The sequence below is a fragment of the Toxotes jaculatrix genome, chromosome 11, assembly GCF_017976425.1.
Source record: "Toxotes jaculatrix isolate fToxJac2 chromosome 11, fToxJac2.pri, whole genome shotgun sequence".
Lineage (NCBI taxonomy): Eukaryota > Metazoa > Chordata > Actinopteri > Toxotidae > Toxotes > Toxotes jaculatrix.
The window spans coordinates 15,588,356-15,608,386 of NC_054404.1; the positions used below are offsets into that span (position 1 = coordinate 15,588,356).

The window sequence follows — 20,031 nt, forward strand, 5'->3', positions numbered from 1 at the left end:
AAAAACCAGCCACATGGAGAGGTAGTTATTCTAAAGAATGGGCATTAATAATCAGAGTGCGGCCTTCACAGCAGGTGGCAATGTTGATCAAAAATTTAGCTAGCATAGCCTACTAATTTAAAGTGATGGCATTCTTCTGTTATGGAGGAGAGTTTGGAGGGCAAAAAACATGTCAAGTCTTTTTTGCAGTGATTAAATGCTAAAGCTGAGCTGCAGCTCAGACTACAACAAAAAGATGCTCACATTGTTAACAAGAACAGGTTTTTATTAATATTTTGTAATACCATATATAATGCAATTGCATATCTTTGGCGAAAATAAATCTTATAAACATTTTATCAACAGAGGTTAGCATACAAAAACCAAAAGGTGTGTCGGTCTAATAGACATGGCAGACAACAGACACAAACTGATACTGGGTTGGCAGCTTTGTAAAAATGCAACAAAATGTTCATCATACCCACTGGAACTGCAACAGAATTTAGAGAATCGCATAATCAGTATTCAATTACAGCCGCTGAGCGATGAAGCAACTGGGTTTTAAGTCCTGGGACCCCAAAAATGTTTAGGTAGCTCGTCCGCAGATCAACTCACCGACTCAGTGCCACTTTGAGACCCGATAAAACATTTCTTTTGCAAGTGCTACAGAAAGAATGAGTGAGATTTTCCTCTACAAGTTTCTCCATGATTTCTTTGCAAATGTAGAACTGAAACTACACAGCAGCAGCCTGGGGACTGACACCTGATCCAGTTTTCAGTAATATTCAAAACATTTCAACATCCCATAACAATACCTGGAAGCTTGAGTTATGAGTGGCAGTATTTTTTTTTTTAAAGATTCTTATCTGATGAGATTGAGAGCTAATCTTCAATTTGTGACTACTTATTCATAATATCTAAATATAAACCATACATGTGACAAAATGTAAAAATGATTCAATTAGCTTCAAAGAACTTCTACAGTACACGGGGGAATGTGTCCATCTTAAATTTGAAACCCCCAGCTGTACTTCAACAATTTTGGCAACAAAAGGTTTCAGGTTCAGTGTTAAGTTTTCTATCCAGTCTAACAAAAAGCAAAACAAAACATCCAGAAAACCCGGCAGTCATGGTTAAAACGAAAAAAAAAACAAAAACACCCGCTCTATAGACAATAGACATTGGCATACTTAATCACTATAACATAGTGAAAGAAAAAATGTGTATTGCTGTAAAATAAACAAGGAGGAAAACAAAAATACTTAAGAGGAGTTCACAGAGGGAGAAAAATAAATGTGCCCAGTCATTTGTTTCAAATGACTAGCGTTTGATAGAGTATGCATTCAACAATCCCATAAATTAATGTCATAAATAAGGTGATGATTAATGAACAATAATTTGTTCTTTTTTTTCACAGCTAAACAAGACCAGTGTATGCAAGTATTACTTCTGAGAACCGAAGCTTACTCTGGAAAAAACAGTTCCCACTCTAAAGCGACAAAAAAAAAAAAAATAATAATAAACCAAAAGATTGGTTAAGTCACTGTACTGACCAGAGTCTTCTCCCATTTCCTGTAAGGATGATTCTAGAAAACTAGGGCACTGTTGCTCTAAATCACATTTACATTGTGGCAGCAGGGGGAATATAGTGACCATGGCCTTTTGCAGTTCGACATCAGTGGCACAAGAAAATGTTTGGCACTGACCATGCATGCTATACTAACAGTCACTGTGACACAATGTGATCTAGCGCTGTGGGAAGAAATATCATTTTCAGTTTGTTAGCCTTGTGTGGTTCCATGCTACCTTGTATTGTGCGCTGCGAGTGTGCAGCCATATTTTTTTAAAAGCTCAAATGAGAATATTGGCCTTTTACACAAGTGGTTCACAACTTCCCCTCAGTGAACTGCATGCAATCAACTGACAATAAACACTCCATTTCACAGCTTGAGAAGAGAGCGTGCACTTCCTTATTTTTGTTCTAGGAGGAAGAACGAAACACTGCTGGCCAGCCAGAACCGAGGGCACAACATGAGAGCAGCAGCACAGGTCTTCAATATCTCGCCTGCGAGCAACTGCACATAAAAAGTCCACTTCTCTCTGGCCATGACTGCTTTGTCCCCTTCTCCTTATTTTGCACTTGAATATGCTCTGAGCTCTGGATCTTTCATTTATTTGAACCAAAACTGACACACCTTCCCTCAAGTTGTTAGTGAACTCAGCCACAGGATCAGCCAGCAGAAAATGAGCTAAGAATTTAAAATAATAATAATAATAATAATTTAAAAATCAAGGAGAACACACAGAGGTATAATCAAACTGCAAACTCAAATAATGGAGCAAGAAGCTGTGGTATTTCACTGTCTGTTCCTGATTCTGACCATCAACCAGCTCTGCATTTCAAAAGGACCAGAAGCAAGGAGAGTACCAAGCAGCCCCACGTTACAGCTGTAGCCAGCAGATCTGTCATTACACCAGTTGTATTCATTGAGGAGTAGAATGACTACTTTGTCAGTAGAAGGAAAAAAGAGTCTGACCATCTCAACCTCTTTTCTTGTCGTGACCATCATCTCAGGTTTAGGTTGAAGTCAACATGCACTATGATACACACACACACACACACAACCCCCGAAAAATAAAAATCTATGGAGGATAAACTATAAACACACTGATGAATGAAAGGGATTGACAGGAGGAGCAGTGAAAAATGAAAAAAAAAAAAAAAAAAATTAGAACAGCTTTCATTCGTATAGCACTGTAATGGCCGCACAAAACCGAGAAAAGTAGTATAGCTAACTTTGCAACTAAATTTGGCAGTGGCAGAGTAATACTATTCCCACATCTTGCTAATCCTGAAATCGAGCCGGAGCTCATGTGTATTGAGTTTATCGCATAACAAGATCATAATACTACTCCATTCATTCTCTTAATTGTAAAGTTTAACTAGCATACTCAACTCTGAAAAATGCCACCATGAAATAATAGTCAAAAAGTTAAGGTTGTGGATTAATTATTGCATCTCTCTTACAAGAGGATTCATGGAGCAAGAATTCCTTTCAAAACAGTGGCATTTTTTTTTCTTTAGCACAAAAAAAAGGAGAAACTGATAACACCAGGAGGTTAGATTTTGTCTGTTACAAACATGCACTCATTCGCTTCATAAATAGATTCACTTGGAAGAGGATACAGGTTTGAGGAGGAAGCATGCAACGCTTTGAGTTATAAAACCTTCAGCTTTTCCCATTTTGTCTTTCATCAGAGAAAAATTCTTGAATCACAATCTCCTAATCCAATAGAAGCAGGCAGGTCATTTTGGATAGGTTTCTTGATGGTTCTCCATAGCCCAAAAACACCCACCCCCAGCAGTTACCCCCGAGTTACAAAAGTCTCTATATGGCTTTGTTCTCCTGTGTGAACGATACTATTGCCATTTGTTTTGTTGGACAAGGATATTCCCAAACAAAAAAAAGGCTCAAAATGGCCAATGAACGATCAGATAAGGAGAAGGAGGCACACTGGGACACACGATCAGGGGTCAGAGGTTAGGGTTCACAGGGTCCGGAGTCTGATGGGGGCAAAAAAGAAAAAAAAAAATCTTCATTTCCTGTTAAGTTTTGTGCTCTTGACAGTACGTTTGGAGCCCTCCGTGCAGCTGCGTATACCAGCCAGGTGCAGCAAGGAGCCGGCGGCTTCCTTCAGCTCCTCATCCAACTCTGGCTTGACCTCACGTCGTGCCCTCTTGCCGGCGGGCCACTTGATGGCGGGTGGACGTCGAGAAGTCTGTTGGGCGCCCCTCTCGTCCCAGAGGTCGGAGTCCTCGTCACTGTGGAAGCCCTCGCTGCCGGCGCGGCGGGACTGCCTGCGATCGCAGCCACCTTCATCCAGGGAGGAAAGAGACGAGGAGGAGGAACGGGAAGAGCAGCGCTGCAGAGCTACACTGCTGTAGTTGTGGTCCTGCTTTGGATCGCTGCTCACCAGAACGGAGTCCGGTCTGGAGAGGTCCAGTGGGCTGTCAGAATTGCCTGAGGAGAGCAGAATATGGACAAATGATGAGCAAACATTCAAGTTGCAAAAGGAATTTACGGGGTTTGTTACAGCACAACAAATGCTCCAAATTCTGTACGTAATTGGCTTAAAATAAATTGTTAGTAAACCCTAATGCAGCTTTACAGTATACCCAGTATTTTTTTTTAAGAAAAAGCAGAAATCAGACACAGTGCACTACACACTGCAGCTTCAGCTTGCTTTGTTTACAAGTTTAAAGCAGAACTAAGACTAGTCTTGGCCCAAAAGGGAAACCCTGATTTAAAAATATCTTGTTGAATGCAGACTCGCCAGCGATGGGGAAAGTACAAGTATTAGATAAACCCACCCACAATCGATGGTCCTTAGGGGGCTTCTGCAGGCAACCAACCAAATGAACTAAGTACAGGCTAAATAAATTCGAATCTAATCCAAAGTGCAAGCACTAACACCAATAGCAAAAGTTTGATTGAAGAAACAACTTGAAAAAGACATGAAATAAGCGATTTACCATGAGGACAGTTCAACACTATCAAAACACTTTCTGAAGCTGCCTTTAGCTGCTGTAACATTCTCTAAAAACCTTTTAGAATCAATCATATGATAAAGGGACAATCCAACATTTTGGAAAATACTTGTTCACGTTCTGGTGGAGAGTTTATTATTTGGACCAGTCACTTCCTGTCAGACACATAACCCCGCCCCCCTAACACAGGGAATGGGTGCAACACTTCAGGTTTTTCAGATCATATAACATGTTATTTAGTGAGCTTTACAGATTTTTATAGAGCTAGCTCTTTCTCCATCTTCAGTCTTTGTGCTTTTCCCAAATGTCAATCTATTCCTTTAACATGTGTTCAAAAGAATGTCTAAAGAAAGAATTGTATGAAATCAGGTACGAGTAAAGTTCTTCAAACCTTTCCAGCGCAAGAACCAAAATTTAGAACTGGTGATGTACACATAACAAATTAAAGCACACAAAATAAAAGAAGATTTAAGCAATGAAAGGGTGGTATGTCAGGGGTAGGAGACAAAGAGTTGGAAGAGTAGGTGAACGTATGGCTGCTTGTGGATTCTCTTACATGGGTCAACGTGGTGCCCGGGGGCAGAGTTTAAGAGCATCATGGCAGTGGCAGCATCAATGTCAGACTCTGGAAGAGGAGAGAACATGCATGATGGTCAGTCCTAAGGTGTGAACGCATGGTAGCATGGAATCTCGACTAGGACTGGGGGGGCTGGGCTCCTTCAGTAACTAGAGACACAGCGGCCCGATCTGTGTTTACTGAATGGATTGGATATGCAGAAGATTCACCAAAACAAACCAGAGGATAATTTCTAGCCACTGATATTGAGAGAGTGCATCCGATCTTTTCAGACCTGACAAAGTGTCTAAATGCCTCATAGCTCACTTCTGGGGCTCTAAATTATTAATGATTACAGTGAGACTGAGTGCTCCACACTCAGTCTGCACCAGCAGAACCTCTGCCTGTCGTCAAGGTTACAAATCCAAGAGGCAGAGGGGGGAAAGGGGAGGCTGAGACATCGACTGGGAGCTCTCGACATTATGGTCTACATGAGGCATCAATGACTTGAAAGCAACAAATCAAACCAAGAGTTGAGGGTAAAAGCACAGTGATGCTGAATGTTCCGGGACTGAAATGTGCAAAGGCAACATAATCAAAATACTGCACAAACACGACCTAAAAAACTGTGACTGACTGGAAATTTCTAGACATCCGCGGATTCTTAGAGGGTAGTTTTTATTGTAGACACCCAAATTTAAAAACCGAGATAGGTTTGCTTTGGTCTCACCTTTGAATGAGCAGCCTTGTAGAAAGAGATGGCGAGGGGGTGAGGAGGCACTGTGGAAGGTAAACAAAAGATGTGGAGGGTCACATTTTGAGTTTGCAAAGAAAAGTCAAAACTTGCAGTTATTTAAAAAGGATCTAATGTCAAATACACAGAAACACAGATCTCCAGAATAAAACAAAAACTTGTTAAGATGTGTTTTGCTAACAATGCAAATACAATAATACTATTTTAACACAGACAGAGCTGAGATGCCAAATACAAACTCATACAAAAGTTCACCACATCCAGAGAGTGACTGATGATGGTTTACCTGGGTGGGGAGGCGGGTGGTGTGCAGAAGGCATGTGCGGCAGGGAAGTGTTGCTTTTTAAGGGCTTGGATCAGGTTGGGGCGGTACTCGGGGTCAACACACCAGAGAGAACCTTTTCCATTAGCCTGTGGGAAAGAGCAGGGACAGTCAAAAATCCAAACCCAAAGTAAGAAACTTGCCTGAAACTTGTGGCAACAAATCGTGAGAGGAATTTTGATTTCCAGTGTGGAAGAAGTTCTTATATAGGGAAAGAAAGGTCTTGACTCCACAAATACACAGAGCTGACTAGGGCTTGACCAGAAATTCTTCTCATTGGTCCTCTGAATATATTTAAACTAAATCCCTGTGGAATTTTCTGGTAAACAAAAAAAAAGTTATGTTTAAATACAGTGTTTATAACGCATAATACACTGGCAAAGCTGAATTTTTGATTATGTCAAAGCCTGCGTTGTTTACAGAATATTTACATCTGCTGGCTTGCAATCTTTTTCACTGCTTTTACAGGTGCATTCTTATACTTCAATTTAACCTCTTTTTCAACAACAAGGTTCATAGCACCTTTTATACAAGTTATACTCGTTTTAATATAAAAAGAAAGAAAATCACAACTGTTAAAAAAAAACAAACTGCATTTTTAATCTATTAAAACGATGCACAGATTTTTGTTTACCTACATTCAGAAAATTCTCAGCTGACAAAATCAAAACCTGTGATACAGTAAACTGCTCTGAATCATCAGCATAATGATGTGTCACATTTCATTCACTTAACTCTCATTTTGCACGCATGGCAAAAACTTTAGAGCAGTCATTTTTAGAGGAGCACAACATCGCAAACAAAACAGAGGAAAACAGCAAAAGCAAAAGTAAAAATTCCTTAACAGCTTCAACAGGGGGAGGAAATGATTGCTCCAAAGCACTGTGCGAGGACTGAATTTGTCTGTTGGTGATGTGTGCGGGAGTGCGTTAACTGTCACTTTATCTGATGGCGGTGTATTCTTGCCCAGTCTGGGAGGAGAACAGAGTGAGGGAGGGAGTGAGGGAGGGAGGGAGGAGAATAACCTTGACTCAGATTACCAACCAGCCCTGATGCAGGAAGAAGGAAATGTCTCCATGGCAACGGAAACCACCAGCCAGTGTGTCATGTGAAACTGGTGCTGGTCTCTCAGCAGACGAAGGGCTCACGCTGTGCACCTGCACGCTGAGCGGACTGCACCGCACCATGTTGCTACTCGCTGAGTGCTAAGCGCCATGCCCTCCCATGGTGGGAAAATATCAGGTCTTAGCCAGACACCGCCTTGGCACCACGGGCTCTGCCGGTCACAAGCCTGAACTCATACTGAAGCTCAATATGGCTACCATCGTGTCACTCCCTTGGATCAGTTAGAGTAACATGCAAATTAGGTTGCGTATACAGGTCTGACACAGGTACTGTTGATGTACTCTCGTTTATGTTAGCAAGCCATTGTCAATCAAAACCACAACCCCCAAATCCTGATAAAGCAGATTAACTGACTATTAAAGTCTAACTAAAAAAACTGAAGATGTTTTTCACAAGGTTTAGCTCTGAGTGTTCCCTTATTTAATCATGATTATTGAGGTTATACAGAAATGTATGAAACTTGAAACCATATTTTTAGGGGCTTTAAAGTCAGCAATGTTCAAATAAGATCAAATAAGCGCTACCTCTCTTTACTGTTCCTCTCCACATTATTCCACACACAAAGGCTGGAAAGCTCAATGGAAATCACAGCCATTAGGGAGTAAATTAGCAATTTCACAACAAACGTTTTACTCACATCCTATTCCTTTCACAAGAATGTTTACACAGAATATGCAGGATGCTTTTGGCCTTTTGTCACAAGCATGTGCATATGAGAAGGACAACTTCTCTATTTTTTTTTCCACAAATGAGAATGAGTGAAACATAACTCTGCCAGAGCTATGCTGACCGTGGTTCTTCCTATAAACTCACATCTGCCCTTTGGGTCATGTTTGCTTCCTTCTCGCAGAGTGACGTTGAGGCTTCAAACTGCAGGATGCTTCTGTCCCTGGTTGAAAACAGTCGTACTACCTTGCAGTGCGTCAGGAGATAAAGTCCTATCTTAGTGTGCTGTGTTTGCATTTCCTATGAAGGAGTATCTGCGACCTTGACTGGATTCCACCCCTATCTCAGCAGAGTCAGAGGTTCCTGCAGCTGTGTTACAGTCCGGGACACTGTCACATGAGCCACACTGCAGCCTCACACTTCAACACACTGTTCACAAACAGCATTTTTTCGCTGGAAATTCATCATCATATCATATCGAGGTATACTGATGACAACAGTTTCAAGAGGCTTATTTTAAACAGAGCAGTTTAAATCTGTGTGAAGTCTGCTAACCTACCTTTCCCAAACTTCTCTCGACCTTGCGGAAGCACTTGTTCAGAGACAAGTTGTGACGAACTGAGTTCTTCCAGCCAGTGGGAGCGTTGGAGAAATAAGGGAAGTGCTCGAGAATCCAGCCATAGATTTCTTTAACAGGCAAAGACTTGCTGGGAGACTGCTCGATGGCCATGTAGATGAGCAGAGAAAACGAGAAAGGGGGCTTAGACTTCAACGAGTCCCGCTCCCTGCCTCTGCTGTGTGATGAGGATGAGGAGGAGGATGACGGGCCCTGGCTAGACCCGTAGTCTCCCTCTATGTCGAAAAGGGGGCTGCCACTGGGCTGAGCTTCGGGACCCCCCAGAGTGAAGTTCTGCAGCAGGTTCTCGTGGAGCCAGTTGAGGTTGGTGAGTTCCTCATCCTCGGTACCTCCAGTACGATCCACGCTGGTCGCTAGTGGACTGGATGCACACTCCGCCTCAGGCAGTGTCCCTACACCACAAACACCTCTGAGCCCCGTCCGCTCCTCTTGCATACCCGGAATTTCCGTTTTCTTATCTGGTGACATCCCAATGATTGGACCCATTAAATCAAAGAGGTCTGGGGAGACAGAGAGGAAAAGTGGTTGTTAAAGCTGAACAGTTTACACATCTAGACAAAATCACAGCTTTGATGGTGACTTGATTTCAAAACAAAGTTGAAATGAAATAACTGGACGTGACATATTGGAATGATGCGCTCTTCCAAGTATTGACCTTGTTTTCTTAAGTTTTCCCTGAGGGCACACCCCCTGTAGCTGCACTGCCTGTCTGCCTCTATTGCACTTCCTGACCCTCTCACTGTCCCTCTCCTCCACGCCTGGTGAGGACAGAGAAGCTCTCCGAAGCGCCCCCACCCTCCCTCTTGACTCCAGCCGAGGAGCTTTGAGGAGGTCCTCTCAAGCAACTGAACCGACTTAAGGCTCCACTGCTCGACGCCCACCTCGTTTCAGACAAGACCCAGCTGCTCGTTATGTGTAAATGAGCATGAAACTGTCCAACAACTGCAGGAACGAGTGGAAGGCCTCCATCTTACAGAGTGGATGGCTCTTACAGACTGATCTGCATTCAGCCAGGATCAAGTCTCAATTTGTCACATGCCAGATTAAGTAGTGTGAAGAGGCTATGGCCCTACAAGTTGTCAGTCATTTAACAGCACTAGGAAATTCAATATCGCCAGGAGCCCTGTATCATTAACCAATTCCACCCAAGTACCCCTATTAATGAGACAATGACACTTATTTTCACATGAGCACAGAAAAGGCATGTCATCTTATTCAGCAGCAGTGATAATGTCAAAGTTTTAGTTGAGCCTAATGTATTGTATGTATATTGTATGTAGTAATGCAAAGAGATAAATGACTGTATAATACTGGCACAGAAAGAGATATATCCAGGTATCATAGCCCAAAATGTAATATTTCGCAATATCCTGTCTACAGACACCTCGCTTTTTTTTTTGGCTATGGTCTTGCACATCGGTTAGTGAGGCCAAAAGCACAAAAAGATCACTCTCTGGCTCAGCTCACAACGAGCTTTATGTCCTGGATGTCACCATGACAACCATGCGGTCCCTTCAATTAAGAGCAGAAATCCCACAAACAAGAGTCAATAGGAAAATAAGTAATCCATGCTGGCTGGCTCTGCCATAGACGACCGCTGGGCAGCCACCCTGTAACAAAATACTCCTGCTGAACCCGTGTGTGGACACCAGATGTCCCGGGTTCTAGGGTGGCCCTGGATGCTCTGGATCCAGACCGAGAAGGGTTTGGAAGGTTGGTGAAGTAAAGGAGCATGGAGTGTGGTGGATAGGCATATCTTTTCATTTCTGTGATAAGAACTGGGTCAAACTCAAAAGTGTTTGCATGGTAGGCCAGACAGGCGAGGGAGTGCATACACACACACACATACGCACAAATCAGTTTGTCAAAGCCAGTCAATGAGGACAGGAGAGGGGGGGAAAGGAGGCATTAGTGCATTTACAAAATGACCACTCAACTCTCGTTGAGGGGAGAAACATACAGCAGAGTGACTTCTAAATCCAGGGTGATTTCCACAGCCTTAAAAGCATACTTTGTCTCTTCCATAGGTGATGTGATGTTCGGTACATTTTGCCCCGCATTCAGCCTGTCAGTCCAAATTTTATGTGTCTTAATTTGTCAGTACCATTTAAATTCTAAATCCTTTTGTGCCACATGTATTTCTGCGATTTTGGTCACCAGCAAAAAGGAAGTGAGTCAAAGAACTTTCCAGGCCAAAGGCAAAGGGACAGGCAGAGCAAACACAGGAAGAGACATAACAATAGGGAAATCCTTTATACGGAAGAAGAGCAAGACAGAAAACAGTTACAGAGAGACTAAGAGACTGAGAGGAAGACAGAGAGAGAGAGACAGCTGAGACTCAGTTGGTAGTGAGGTAGGCTATGCAAGTTATCTTCAGTCTAGGATGAATCACAGCTCTCAGCAAAGTAGAGCAATGAGATATGTCAGGCAGTGAGAGAACTGCCCATTTGTGTTCATAAAAAATCTCTGCTCAAGAGACCAGAACACAAAGAGATATTCCTTGACATGACAGGTTCCTACTCTGAATGAATTTACAAATAGAAAGAGAACCAAGCAAGGAGGCGAGTCTACAGTTTTGGAGGAAATTAGCATCTATCCTTCCAAAAAACATTTCAGACTATATTCAGCTGCGCGTGAGCTTTTGATCATCAAATGTTTAGGTACAGTTGGGAACAGATTTTTACAAACCATTTTTATCTCTGTGCTGATGGCAGAGAGACAGAAAGGATGAGTGAGGGTGGCATTTGACAAGGATCCCAGGTTGTGTTCAAAATATAAATTAAATGGCAAATAATAAAGCAGAATGACCAACCACGAAGCCCTGCTTCTTTGTGAGTTTAAGTCAAGACTAGTTCCGTCATGTTACCCAATACATGCTGATGACAAACATTTGGCTTACGGTAACCCACAAGCTAACACAGGTGTGGCGAAATATTCATTTGATTAAAAGGTGTGGCCAAAGTGTTTTCTGAGGCCAGAGTCAGCCATAAACACTCCATATGGTTGCCCTCTCTTCTTCCACAGTCCATGAATGACTGGCTGTGAACTTGATTCAGTTGTGTGGCTGGGAAATGAAAAGAAGTCACGGCCCGTGTAAAGTGTCAGACCACTGATTAACCTTAAAAGCGCACAAGAGAGCTTCACTTCAGTCCACATTCAGAGTCCTGACCTCTCATCTGAGGCCACTGGGTGCCAGAGAGAGCTTATCCTCTTTTGAGGAGTTTGTCCAGAAGACCCATCATTTGAATATCAACAGAGGCAGGGTGGACGGATGAGAAGGCTGCCTTGCATCCAGCCAAACACAGGAAGTGTTTTTACCGTGATTGCAGCTGGTCAATTACCACTGCTGTTGCAATGATAGCAGTTATCATTGCTCTTATGAAAAGGCATCAAAGAGAGGCGGCTGGGAATGCCATGAATAATGGGACGCTAGTGTGTAAAGAGTGGAGAGGGGAGAGGGAGCTAATAAGCCGGACTGGCCTGTTGACTGCAGCTCATCCTTGAAAATACACCAAAGCTGCAACGGTGCTGACCTGATGGCTCATCTGCAAGTTAAAATAGCCCCGCACACCGCCAGCCTCATCATATTCATGTGCAAACAGGCAGGCACTAACAGCAGGTGCCAAGGCACATTTTCCCCCCTTTCAAACTGCTCTTTTATCCTGTTAAGCACTTAGCCTATTCAAAAATACACAAAGACATATGGAGATAGCTTTAAGTGGCAAATCAAGCCGTTGATGTGTCAAATATGTACGGGGGAATGTAAAGGAGATGATAGCGGCATCAAAATGAAGAGGTTCTGGTTTGAGATGTTTTCTGGGAGCGAATCTCACGATCGGGACTCAGTTGCCACGGCAGCCAATGCTGTAAGGGAAGCAATTGTGCTCATGTCTGTGCATGAAGAGAGAGCTAATGTGGGGAGATCAATACAGGCGGAAAATGCTGAGGCCAGCAGTCTGCTGCTGTTCTCCACAAACTTGTCTGACAAAGAGCAGCGGGAAAGGCCACAGCCAACCTGGATGTCATGGCACTACTGACTAAGTTCCATTAAGGCATACTTTTACGATACTCACCCAATGCACCCAAAAGCTATTTTGTTAAGTAAAACATTAAATACAACTCATCATTTTCGTGTAACCAACCAAACAAGATTTCAGAAGAAAACTCTAGAGATAATATATGCAACTGCCTGTATACGCTCACACCACACCCTCTTCATAAGAAACAAACCACTTGACAAAAACCAGTTACACCTCTGTCATAGATACACAAAGGTGTGTCACACAACCCAGTGGCGAGGGCTGTTATTTGAAACCCTAACTGATATTTAGGTGACTACCCAGTCTGGCTGGAGCTCTAAAACTGTGAATGAGACAAAGGGGGCTGAGTTAGAGTAGGAGAGACGGGGAGAGAGAGAGAAAGAGGCTGTTCCAGAGCAAGGTAGCCAAGTGGCAGTCTTTTATTTTATGGGAGGGTCATAACAAATAAAGCGGCTACAAATAAGGCTAATCAGGCTACTGTTAAGGCAGGGCTAAATTATTCATTTTTAAATATAACTACTTGCTGGATTAAAACGATCTACTTTGTGTTTGAGGTGAAAGCAAAAGAGAAAGCTTGCACAAAGCATTACAATTGGCCCCACTCTCAGCTTGTACAAAGGAGCAGTTGTTTTTGCTCTAGTCATGTTTCAGAAGTACTCAGTATTCACCTCACAGTTTCAAACAGAGGACCGGGAGGGAAGGAAACACCTCCTGCCTGTTGAGGAAGTTCATTTTCAGAAAACAAATTCAGACTAGACTTCACACAGAGATTGTTAGGCCTGTTCTACACCAAAACAGTGGACTCGAGCAGCGAGGTAGCATTTATTGAAGCAGCAGTGTTTGCTCTGGCAATCTATGAATTCCACCAGCATGTAGCTTATACACTGCTGACAAACACCCAAGCCAAGGCTAATGCAGAGACTGATGCAATCACTTAACAGCTGGGGAAAAACAAGCAAACAAAACAATGGATAATGATTGTGGTGTTCATCGTAGACATTAACTTCACACAGGGTTTTCAAACTCAAACATACAGTACTGCACTTTGACTGTCAACAGAGGTGAGGCCTTCCAAAGTACATACCAGCCCCCGGCCAGAACTGAAACCTTATCTCTTGGGTCATGTGGCTGTACAACACTCACTACCAATCAACATAAGCTACAACCTCATATACTTTCAGATGCCAAAAACAGAACTAATTGCCAGATCTTTTGCGTGTAATAAATGAACGAAAGGAGACTGTTTCTGTATTTCTGGAGCTTAGTTGAAGTTTTATCATAAGCCCTTCCAGGAATCTGCTCTGTAAGAGATTACTTTCCATGTAAATACTACAAGTGTTTGCAAATGAAATTTTGTGCCCAAGAAACACAGAAGCCACCAGTAAGGCTCCTGCAGGAAAACCAAGTGACAAAAACCTTCATTCCTGAATTATAACAAACTCTAATGGAGTCCTTCTTATGTATCTGCATGAAATTCAGAGAGGGAAAAAGGGCTACCACAAAAAAAAAACACAAAGAGAAAATAGCATAAAGACAGGTGGAATTACCTTGCTTTCAAAGAGTGACAATATTTACTGAAGCTTCTGAAGTGAGCAAATCAGCAAAAGAGCACTGAGCTCTGTACTCTTCTTCTGTCAGCACTGAGGGGTCAACTATCTGCATGTTACATTACTGCCTCTTACATTTGCTGTTCACTCACTTCAGTTCTTGCAACATGGGCAGATTCAATAAATATTTAAATATTTGGACAAGGTCCAAAAAAAATAAAAAAAGAAAATCAATATCAATCAATACCAATCATGCACTGTTATTAGGGCTGCATGTAGTATGTACTTTTGTCTTGATTAGTGCTAATACAAAACCAAAGCTTCAGTCCCTACATGCATTTTTAGTACCTGTTGTTTGAGTATTGATGTATTTTCTGTTAAAAAAATGTTTTTCATATTAAAATAAGTACAAAAAGAGATTCAATGTGCAGCACTATTTTTAAAAAAGCAAAAAAAAATCTAATGCACAACACTTTCATCACACATTTCACAAGGGCTACTTGGTGAACTCAGAGGAACTACAGGGTGCAACATCATTTGTACAACATTTTACTTATAAAGAATGAATACTCATTTTTGGTGCACTACAAGTGCACGGCCTCCGTTACAGCTTCTCCTCAAATTAAGTTTACTTTAATTTTAGTTTAATTTTTCAACAAACTTTTTTTGGCAAAAAAAATCACCATGGTGATCTGATGACTATGCCAGACTTTTAAAAATAGCAAAACTCTGGACATGCTCTTATAAACAGAGCTTTGTACTAATTCATGGATTGAGCTGTTTCAAGTGCAGATCCCGGTTTAAAACTTTCATTCAAATAACAGTGTATGATGCATTCGTTTTATGTTTGCATTTCACTTTGGCCAAACACCTAACCAGCGCTTTTCTAAAGTCGATGCTGTTTTACAAATGAGCGTGCGGTCGGTTGTGATGTGGACCTTCGTCTGTGATGGTTCCAAAATTTTGGCAATGCAATCCCCACTCAGCCCCACACATCCAAGAAGATGCTGATCACTTGCACACAAGCTGCGTTGTGTGTTCAGCCTGCGTTGTTGTTGTCATATTGTCATCAATTAAATAAATCCTGTTAATTCAGCCAGGGGTGACAAGACAAAGACCCATTGTGACACAGGACACAGCCGTGCCCATGCTTCCCTCTTCCTTTCTCTCAATCAAGGAGACGGTCACATCAGTGTTGCTTTCACGGAGGAGGGCCCTAATGGGCTGCGTCTTGAGTCAGGAGGTTACAGAAGAGGGGAGGGGTCCGGGGGGAGGGGTCCGGGGGGGGGGGGGGGGGGGGGGGGGTGGGGGGGGGAATTTGGGCGCATAACCACTGTGACCAATCAAGAAATGTAAAACAAGAGCTGCAGTAGAAGGAGAGGCGTCACAACAGGAATATGCACATTACCCATATGAAACTTCTGTAAATACACACACATACAAAAGGGCAGGCTTAAAGAGGAAAAACTGAAGTAGAAACTCAAAACACTCACACTCACAATGCATAACCACTGCAACCAATCAAGAGATGAAAAACATTTACTGGAAATATTCACACTATGTATTTTTAGATTTACAGAAGCAAAATCTCAACCTGTTCTGTTATTTTGTTGATGTTATGACATTAACTACAATAAGTTGACTCCAGTTTGTAAAATAGTGACAGCTGTTAAGTGGAAAGCTTTTGGGATAAAAATAGCTGGCATTTAGCTGTACCCTGATCTCTCATGAGATGCTAAATGATGTAAAACATCCAAAAAAAAAAAAACCAGACAAGTTGATCATCTGAACAGAACAGAAAAACTAAATCATGTCCAGAGAAACTAAAGAAGGGAGGCAGCACATGCATGTAAACATGTCCCTACAGGCGTTTACATTTGCATCTCAGATTCACAGCTACCATGTTTGATTATCAGAATGTCACAGACCCGAGACAACAGAAGACCATATACTCCTGGGGACGTCCCTCCTTCAAAAACACACAGGGGCTGTGAGCAGGTGATGACACACACATGTGCAGCTTCTACCATTCAAGCCAACCACCACAGAGCTGCATGAGACAGTCACCTACACGAGCCAGACAGGCCAACGTCAGCAGTCAGAGCTGGAGCTCACTGATTGGTGACTGATCTCAGATAGATAAGTGGTAGAAGGAAATCAGCACATTCTTTAAATAAACAACAGAATCTGAAGACCTTCTTTAGATGATTATTTAAAATATATATACTATTACTACTACTAAAATAGCAGTCTACTTTAATTTCATTCACATAACGTTGATAATTTATTTTACACTATTTTCAACTTTGAAACTCTACAATGCACACACAACAACATAATTATAGGAAAACAGTCACTTCAAGTACATACTGTCGACTTCCCTGTTCTGACAATCTTCGAATTATTCAACCTCTACGCTAATCAAACTACTTAAAACAGTTGGTAAAATCAAAGTCACAACTGACTCTGTAATTACAGGGTTTCCATAGAACAGTAGGTTATAAAGCCTTGAGCTTTTCTGTTCAGCCAATCCATGAGAAACCAGGTTTAGACTGTGTTAAGCAATCCCAGAAGTTGGGTCAGCTTTCACAATGAATTTAAAACCACAGTCACTCATACACCTACAAAGAACATGGTGGATTTTAGAGGACGCAACCTATCCTTTACTCTGGGTCAGAGTACACAATTCTGTGATAAGACTGATTACATGGCAACACCACCATTTTGAACGGCAGATTCTGTGCTGCTCTTGCTTGGAAAGAGGATAACAGCTACAGGCGGCAATCCAGTACCAAGTCATTTCCTTATTGAAATGTTTTATCAATTATATTCAGTAAGTTCTGATAAGGAAAATGAAGCTCCGCTGCATTTAAAATGTAGAAATTCACTTGATGAAAATGTCATGCTGTGGTGGTCTCTTTTGTCATGTTCCTTCATTGTTATCATACATCCTCCCGTTCTGTCATCAGTACTGTACAATGGAGCAACTTCTCAGAAAAGTGACACCAATGTGTTTACCAAGTTGTAAACATGAAGTGTGGCACTCTCAAGAGAAGCTCAAGATATATTTTAAACTTCTGTGTCTGCTACTGTGCTCAGCTGGTGTAAAATATCCCAATAATGTGAAATTAAATCTATTAGTTTAGCATAGAAGTATGCCACTACTGGGGCATTACTCATTTGAAAAATGTTTTTCAATAAGAACAAAAAAAGTCGAGATTTTGATCTTACCTAATTAAATGACTAACAAGCATTCCAATACCCCAGGGTTTACCGTCAAGATTATATGACAAATCCACCAAATGATACTATGACTCATGTAAGCAACTGTCACGTCAAATCGCTGTAAATTTCAGTTTCAAGTTATCATCAATTAAAGTATCTGACTGTCAACTGTCTGCAAGTTACCTCTTCAAACATTGTGCTCTGGGAGCAGACCCATGAGAACACACCAAATTTTCACAGATACTGGCCAGTTAGCCTCATATGCCAACTCTTGCTGGGGTAGAAAAGAAACCATGGAGTAATGCTGCCTGTGATAACTTAAGTGTCTTAGAGGCCTACTCCAGCCATTCATATAACATTATGATGTTGCACAACCAATGATTATTCAACTCTACTGACAATATTTGAGATCCTTGTAGTTCTTAGAGCCACTTCACGTCAGCAATAACCGCATCACTAGGTTACAACAAGTCTTATTTATAGAAGTGAATGTCATTAAGTTAGCAGACCCTTTTCTATTCTGGGAGGCAAAAGTACTTACCCTTCAGAGGCTTCTGTACATACCAACATGTACAGGACTGGATACATGCTAGAACAACAGCAAAGACAACAGATGGTTTGACCTATAATATGACCATGGAGATTCTGGCCATAAAATAATGGCAGATTGACAACATCTGTCTCTTTTTTGTCTTTTTCTGTCCCTTAAGCTCCTGTTGCCTTTGTCTTCTATTTACCACCAGGGCTTTAACAACTGTCAAGCGAGAAGAAAGAAAGGAACGTCAGTCTACATTAATGTCATAACCTCACAAAGGAAAAGACATTTTCCCATTACTTTTTCCAAACATAAACAGAAACCTCAGAGCACACAATTGAATTTTAAATGAGGTATGTCCAGCCCAATAAATACCACACTGACAGGTAGCAGGCAGAGAGACTACAAGGGCAAACATGTGGAATAACAAAAAGTAAATGAAGATCTTTACGATAACAACAAAAAATATAAAGTATATTCTACTGGATTAAACAGAGATCATTTTTGCAAGGCTCTGACATTGTTTGTAGAGCACTCTGTATCTGGGACAAACTTGGGATAATCCATTACATCATGTGCTCAGCTAACCAGTGTAGCCTCCCAACCTCAGTTATGGCCGATATATATATGTGTGTGTGTGTGTGTGTGTGTACACCATGAAATGCTCAAGTATTTATACTTAAGAGGGGAAGATGTGCGTCTTAACTGAACAAAAACATAGCGACAACAAAAACCGATATAATATCACTGTCTATTATAACCCGAAAAACTATGCGCTAACCAGAGACACTTAATAAAACACCGGGAATAAGCGAGTGGATAAAAGAAAGGCAAATGCAAGTGTTATTAGCAAAAGAAACTAAATATTATTTGTAGCTAATGCTAGAGATACTGTGGCATTAAACACCATGTTAGAGACTACACTCAGGAGCAATCACAGCCAGCGACACAATGAGGAATACAAAGTTACACGTAATGACGTGGAGAATTGCACAACACTTCCCGACACACGGGACTCGTTGCGAAGTATCTTATGGTCGCTTAGTTAAATACGTTTTGTTTAGCTTTAATTGGAAGTAAGTTGGCTGGATGTAACGTTACCTACGTTAGCTCGCCCAGCTCAAGCGTGAGGGAAAGTAGCGTTAGCGGTCGCTCGATGGGTCAGTGAAGGTAAATCTACTGCTAGCGTTAGCATAACATTTTAACTATCTCGAAAAAATTACAGCAGTTCTATTTTCGCATATCAAATGATAACCAGCCTTTGCTGCTGTAAATACCCCTCTCTGTTCTCTGAGCTTCGAGTCCGGAGAAGAGAGAGAAGTAAGGTTAACATTAGCTAGCTGGCCACATGCTGTCGCTTGATCTGCCATGCTGGCTGCTCTAAGCAAAGTCACTTGACCACATTTACTTTTAGCTTGTTCGAAACACAAACCGTATCCAGCCAAACGCTATTTAATTACGGTCCTTTTTTTTAAAAAAAAGAAAAACGATCAAATACTTACAATCATGCACGGCGTGCCTTGGTGCGGTATGTTTAAAGACACGTCTGTGCGCAGTTTATTCAGATGTCTGTTTCACACAATGTCAGAGATCAGATCAGCAGCTGCTTCCTCCATACACGCAGCGCGCAGATCACACACCGCACGGCAACGCTACCAAACCCCTTGCCGTCGTCATGGCAACAGGCCCACTTCAGCCAATCAAAACCCCTCCCCTCCTATCTCCCCTGGCAACTGCCGCAGAGCAGGAGCTCCGCGAACGCGCACGCCATCCTATTTTGCATCGTGCAATGTGCTTTCACTTCTATTGCCAGCTGCTTGTAACGTAATCTAGCGGAGGGTTATAGGTTTTGTAGTGTTTTAAACAGATTATTTGAATAAAAAGGTATTAGAGAGAGTGAAGTAGTAGTTGGAATTATTTTAAATGAATAAAATGTGTGAATGATCAAGCTGGACGGGTCCCAAACACATACATTCCCGCGTTATTTGGGATATACAAACACCTCGGGGCGGAGAGAAAGGATGTGTTACCACACCCAGCCTCATGACGATAGTGGACCCTCAACAGGGCCCCTCCTAGAGTAAACGGTGATTCTA

General features: G+C 41.9%; 1 protein-coding gene across 2 annotated transcripts; it reads right to left on the minus strand.

Moving 5' to 3' along the window:
- Positions 1-1,791: 1,791 nt before the first annotated feature.
- foxn2a (forkhead box N2a) lies at positions 1,792-19,571 on the minus strand. Of its 2 annotated transcripts, XM_041050057.1 has the most exons (7): positions 19,438-19,547; positions 17,942-18,154; positions 8,511-9,088; positions 6,125-6,249; positions 5,815-5,864; positions 5,085-5,153; positions 1,792-4,001 (listed from the first exon to the last, which is right to left on the minus strand). In XM_041050057.1, exons 3-7 carry the CDS (start codon positions 9,072-9,074, stop codon positions 3,577-3,579), a joined length of 1,233 nt encoding a protein of 410 aa, XP_040905991.1. In that variant the 5' UTR covers positions 9,075-9,088; positions 17,942-18,154; positions 19,438-19,547; the 3' UTR covers positions 1,792-3,576. The 2 variants fall into 2 exon arrangements, with proteins under 2 accessions (XP_040905991.1, XP_040905992.1); XM_041050058.1 differs by lacking the exon at positions 17,942-18,154 and having other exon boundaries at positions 19,438-19,571.
- Between the last annotated feature and the right edge of the window lie 460 nt (positions 19,572-20,031).

Coding starts and splice junctions, on each gene's coding strand:
- foxn2a (XM_041050058.1), bottom strand. CDS start 9,074: ATGGGTCCAATCATTGGGATGTCACCAGATAAGAAAACGGAAATTCCG. Junction 6,250..8,510: donor TCGAGAGAAGTTTGGGAAAG/GTAGGTTAGCAG, acceptor TCTTTCCCACAG/GCTAATGGAAAAGGTTCTCT. Junction 5,865..6,124: donor CCACCCGCCTCCCCACCCAG/GTAAACCATCAT, acceptor TACCTTCCACAG/TGCCTCCTCACCCCCTCGCC.